Source organism: Schistocerca americana, chromosome 1 (genome assembly GCF_021461395.2).
Source record: "Schistocerca americana isolate TAMUIC-IGC-003095 chromosome 1, iqSchAmer2.1, whole genome shotgun sequence".
Taxonomy (NCBI): Eukaryota; Metazoa; Arthropoda; class Insecta; order Orthoptera; family Acrididae; genus Schistocerca; species Schistocerca americana.
In genome coordinates, this window is record NC_060119.1 from 652428409 (window position 1) to 652434408 (window position 6000).

The 6000-nt window shown below is 41.8% G+C and overlaps 1 protein-coding gene across 1 annotated transcript in view; it reads left to right on the forward strand.

Annotated features, from left to right (window-relative positions):
- LOC124585982 (sodium/calcium exchanger 3-like) overlaps positions 1 to 1695 on the forward strand; it is a 783464-nt gene extending 781769 nt beyond the window's left edge. Inside the window, exon 4 of the mRNA XM_047131408.1 lies at positions 1624 to 1695. Coding sequence (XP_046987364.1) covers positions 1624 to 1627 — 4 coding nt within the window. The 3' untranslated portion in view covers positions 1628 to 1695. The remainder of the gene's footprint in view (positions 1 to 1623) is intronic.
- Positions 1696 to 6000: the final 4305 nt, after the last annotated feature.

Genomic DNA, 6000 nt, shown 5'->3' on the forward strand with positions numbered 1-6000 from the left:
AATTCCCAGCTTTTTGCAGTTTCTTCAGTTTTAATCTACAGTTCAAAACCAATAGATTGTGGTCAGAGTTCACATCTGCCCTTGGAAATGTCTTACAATTTAAAACCTGGTTCCTAAATCTCTGTCTCACCATTTTATAATCTCTCTGAAACCTTCCAACATCTCCAGTCCTCTTCCACGTATACAACCTTCTTTCATGGTTCTTGAACCATGTGTTAGCTATGATTAAGTTATGCTCTGTGCTGGATTCTATCCAGGCGGCTTTCTATTTCATTCTTTACCCCCATTCCATAACCACCTACTACGTTTTCTTCTCTTCCTCTTCCTACTGTTGAATTCCAGTCACCCATGACTATTAAATTTTAGTCTTCCTTCAGTATCTGAATAATTTCTTTTATCTCATCATACGTTTCATCAATCTCTTCGTCATCTGCGGAGCTAGTTGGCATATAAACTTATACTACTGTGGTAGGCGTGGAATTCGTGTCCATCTTGGCCACAATAATACGTTCACTATGCTGTTCGTAGTAGCTTACCCACGCTCCTGCCGGCCATAGTGACCGTGCGGTTAAAGGCGCTGCAGTCTGGAACCGCAAGACCGCTACGGTCGCAGGTTCGAATCCTGCCTCGGGCGTGGATGTTTGTGATGTCCTTAGGTTAGTTAGGTTTAACTAGTTCTAAGTTCTAGGGGACTAATGACCTCAGCAGTTGAGTCCCATAGTGCTCAGAGCCATTTGAACTATTTGAACCGCGCTCCTATTTCTTTATTCATTATTAAACCTACTCCTGCATTACCCCTATTTGATTTTGTATTTATAACCCTGTATTCACCTGATCAGAAGTCTTGTTTCTCCTGCCACCGAACTTCACTAATTCCCACTATATCTAACTTTAACCTATCGATTTCCCTTTTTAAATTTTCTAACCTACCTGCCCGATTAAGGGATCTGACATTCCACGCTCCGATCCGTAGAACGCCAGTTTTCTTTCTCCTGATAACGACGTCCTCCTGAGTAGTCCCCGCCCGGAGATCCGAATGGGAGACCATTTTACCTCCAGAATATTTCACCCAAGAGGACGCAATCATCATTTAACCACACAGTAAAGCTGCATGCCCTTGGGAAACATTACGGCCGTAGTTTCACTTTGCTTTCAGCCGTTCTCAGTACCAGGACAGCAAGGCCGTTTTGGTTAGTGTTACAAGGCTAGATCAGTCAATCATCCAGACTGTTGCCCCTGAAACTATTGAAAAGGCTGCTGCCCCTCTTCAGGAACCACACGTTTGTCGGGCCTCGCAACAGATACCCCTCCGTTGTGGTTGCACCCACGGTACGGCTATCTGTATCGCTGGGGCACGCAAGCCTCCCCACCAACGGCAAGGTCGATGATTCATTAAGGGAGGTATTTTTTCATATTTTTACTAAATTAAGATTTTTAGATTTTGGTTCATACTGATTTAAAATAAACCTTCCTGTCTAAAAGAACTTAGAGGCGTCGTATGACTAAAATAATAACAATATTAGCCCACAGATAAGTGTTTGCAGACTTCATTGACATGTTATGCTTGTGTGTACTTACGCCTGGCTGATAGGGCACTCACCCAGTACTGTTGTTTTGTTGCAGGTAAGTGGCTGCAGCGCTGAAGATCGCTGTCGCTCGCCGTAAGTAGCGCAGCGCCGCTTAGAGCCGCCTAATGGGTATTTAATTTGGTTAAGCGCAAGCCACTTAGCCGGTACGGCGGGCTGGGGTGCGCCGCGGAGTTAGGCAGACCCGCCTAACAGACACTCTGCAGGTCGGCACTTCAGCCAGCGTAGCGGCGCAACGCAGCGCATACCAGCACCACGAAGCAAGCGCCAAACACATGTTCTGCCAGTCATTCCACTTGCGATTTGGAGCTGGCATAATGCCTAGGTACCAGTAGGTGAAAGCGTAGTGACTACAGCCGTTGGATATCATATGTATTTGTTACCGAGTAACGAGATTCAAAGCACCGTTTCGTTACTGACACTGTCTGACATATACAGTCTGGACATTCGCCGTTGTAAAAGTTGTTACTGTTTGACGGCTGAAGTGACGGTAGCGACCATAGTGACAAGAAAACTACACGCTGCTTAACGTCACATGTGCCATAAGATTAGTCTTCCCTTGTTTCTTATTTTTCCCGATGTATATCCCGTATCATTACGGACTCGGCATGTTAATGTTCGTATTTGGCAATGATAGTGTTAACGGATGGCTGGATGCCCGTATGTCACCAACGCTTTCCCCACAGGGACGTAATTTGTGTATTCTATCTACGTTTAGTATTCTCCCATGTGAAAATGTGTTGTTTTCTAAATGCTTGCGAAGACTGTAACTGAGGCAGAACGTGAGTACCAGCCCGGTATTCACCCAGTCAGATGTGAGAAACCATTTAAAAACCAGATCCATGCTGTCTGCCACACTGGCCCTCGTCATTAACCGGCCGGAAGGATTCGATATGGGGTCAGCGTGCCTCCCTAAAATCCCGGAAGTGGCTTGTTAAAGCAGGCCGCTATCCCGAGGAGTCCGCCACAATATTAATATTTGTTTTTAATTCTTTTATGAAATAGTAATTATATTTTTATGTCCCAAACGTTGACAAAATATCGAAAGATCTGAATAACTGTAAAATAAATGTGAACAGAGAGAAAAGTCATGAAATAAATTTCATAAGCTACAATGTCTTCGCAAAGAAACGCTCTTGAAATTAGATGTAATTGCACTTTATCCTACTGAAAATTAGAGAACATAATCACAGTATTTTATCCATAAGAAGCGTATGTATTTTAGTTGCTAATTTATCTTGTGAGTGGCGCATTTTTCGGCACGCAGCAATTTTGCATGAAGTCTAAATATTGGCTCACTGTTGTACTTCATTTTACTTTCCAGTTCAGTTTTTAATGTAATTATTTCTATATAGACGACTATGTTGACAAATACTGACGTCATCAATATCAATGAAATTCTCCAACAGCAGTGTAACCAAGATGTTATTTTGTTTTATCTTGACGACAACCAGTTTCGACATTCCACTATGCCATGTTCAGGCCCCACATGCATCTCTCAAAATAAACGATAATGCCACACAGTGCCATATATCTCTGGATTTCGTGAATTCAAACCGTTTCATAAGTGCTTCATTCGAAGACTTGGTAGCAAGTTTCGAATGAAGAACTTGTCAAACGGTTTGAATTCACGAAATGCGGGAATATATGGCACTGTATGGCATTATCGTTTATTTTGAGAAATATATACGGGGCCTGAAGATGGAACAGTGGAATGCCGAAACTTGTTGTCAAAATAAAATAAAATAACATCTTAGCTACACGGCTGTTGAAGAATTTCATTGATATTGTCAATTACGTAATCAGCCAATACCCCCTGTTCATGATGGGTCAACAGAGAACAGTGACGTTTGTTGCTCTGATGTAGCGAAAACTGAGGTAATGGCTTTTTTGAGTCGGGAAACAGTTTTATTCTTTTTATCGTTTTATTATTACGCCCATGTGGTATAGTTTTCACTTCAGCTACAATTATGGTGGCTTATTTGGTACGTTAAATTATGTAGTTACTGCTTTCTCTGCTGGTTTCCTGTATTATTTTCGTAGTGAACAAAACATCTTATTATTTTGTACATATACGACGTCTTTCTGTAAGTCGTCATGCCTTCTGATCTTCCCTATCTATTTCTTGTTCATAAAAGAAACTTTTTTTTTTCAGTAACTGTTTGTAGGTTACAAGAAAATCTTAATTATACAAATATGTTGTTCGATACCTCTTGTTGTTCTTAAGAACCGTAGCACTCTAAATTTGATGTATTCTTTTTACAATTGCTTGAATTTATTGCCCTAAATATTCTTCATTATGTACAAACCCTTTTACAAATGAACATAAACGATACTGGTCGCATTTATTGAATACTTTACTGTCCATTTGGGGCACTGCTGTCGCAGTGTATAACTAAAATAAGTAGGAGTTTCGTGGGTGTTTGTGTCTCACGGTGTGAAACATTACGTTACTCGTGTGTTTTTTCCCCGCATACAGTTCAATTACGCCCGAGTCGGGTAGGGTCGCTAGTTTCTGGTATTCATCCAGCTCGTTATGTCATGGGATGCAGAATAGCAGAAATGTTCAATTACTCGCATTTTTTCTGCCCTGTACAGCTCATAGGAACTATTTATTTATTTATTATTATTATGGCCTGGGAGTCGGGACAGGTTCCACCAGACTGGATCTACTCTCTTCTGCAAGAAGGAAGTCAGTACCAAGACTAAGTTATCTGCGCACCGTTCAATCTTTCGACCAACTTTGTTGTATGGGAGCGAAAGCTGGGTGGATTCAGTTTACCTTATCAACAAGGTTGAGGTTACGGATATGAAAGCAGCTAGGATGATTGCAGGTACTAGTAGATGGGAACAATGGCAGGACGGTGTCCACAATGAGGAAATCAAAGAAAAACTGGGAATGAACTCTATAGATGTAGCAGTCAGGGCGAACAGGCTTAGATGGTGGGGTCATGTTACACGCATGGGAGAAGCAAGGTTACCCAAGAGACTCATGGGTTCAGCAGTAGTCGGGGCAGACCAAGGAGAAGATACCTGGATACGGTTAAGAACGATTTTAAAGTAATAGGTTTAACATCAGAAGAGGCACCAATGTTAGCACTGAATAGGGGATCATGGAGGAATTTTATAAGGAGGGCTATGCTCCAGACTGAACGCTGAAAGGCATAATCAGTCTTAAATGATGATGATGATTTATTTACTACATTCTAACCTGTTATTTATAATCTAAACACAGGCTGTACTCATTCTTGTGCAAATTATTAATATCAACAGCTAGTGGTTTCATATAAATCGGCAAGTAATGACACAATATGCGTTATTACATTCTCCGGAATACTATCATCATCAGCGTACTATCCAAACAATTAACAAAACTACACCTGCTTCCAAATCTTGTCCTTCACTCCTCTTAGCACATCCTCTCGAGCTGGCCCCACACGCTGTGTGGCATTTTCTATGCATTGTTCTTGATGAGTCGTTCTTGTGATGACCAAGAAGACGACGGATTTTTTTTTTTTTTTTTTTTTTACATTTATAAATGTTCCGGGTCTCCTAGGCAGTACAATTGCTACAATAAATCAACATTCTCCCCCTCCATGCCGACCGCTAGCGACCCACCATGAGGCAGTCGATTCGAATCATGACATCAAGAGCACCCGTTATGGTCAATATTTGGCTGGTCATGAAATATAAGGTCATGTCGTACAGATAATGAACACCAAACTATGCACAAATGTCTGAAGCCCTACACATCTCCACATCTCTGATACTGACAGCATCTGACAATGTAGGCGATTATCTGTCATTTGGGCTGGGACGACAAGCTCGGAGGTCCTTACTGCTACTCGATACTATCCACATTGCCTCGGATAGTGACATTATATGATAATGCGGACGACTATCTATCATTTGGACTGGGACAGCAAGTTAGGCGGTTCCTTATTGCTACTCGATAATATTAAGCAGTGTGCTGTCACTTGTTCACTTGTTTCATCCCCCCCCCCTCCCCTGGCCTTACTTCCTCGTTGTGTTTAAAAGCTTAGACCCGGGCCTGCATTCCATACGCATGACTTCTACTTGACCACAGTAACCTTAATGGAACGTGGAACACCGGGACTTATCAGAAAACTAACCTTCTGATAAGAGTACCATATGTCTCTGTTAGCATTACGTATGGAAAAATGAGAGTAAAACTTCGTACTAGTGCTAACAAAGTTTTTTTTTTTTTTTGTGCTGATGCACTAAGCAGCGCAATAGCGTTCGGGATGCTACGGAAGACACGCGCTCGAGCACCCCGAAGACTTTTTGTGCCCTTCGTGCAACCCAGTAATGAAGAAATATCATCTTCTCACGTGAAAATGAAGAGACTAAATGTCGGAATAAGATTTAACATTGCCTTTTGGATGTATAATGA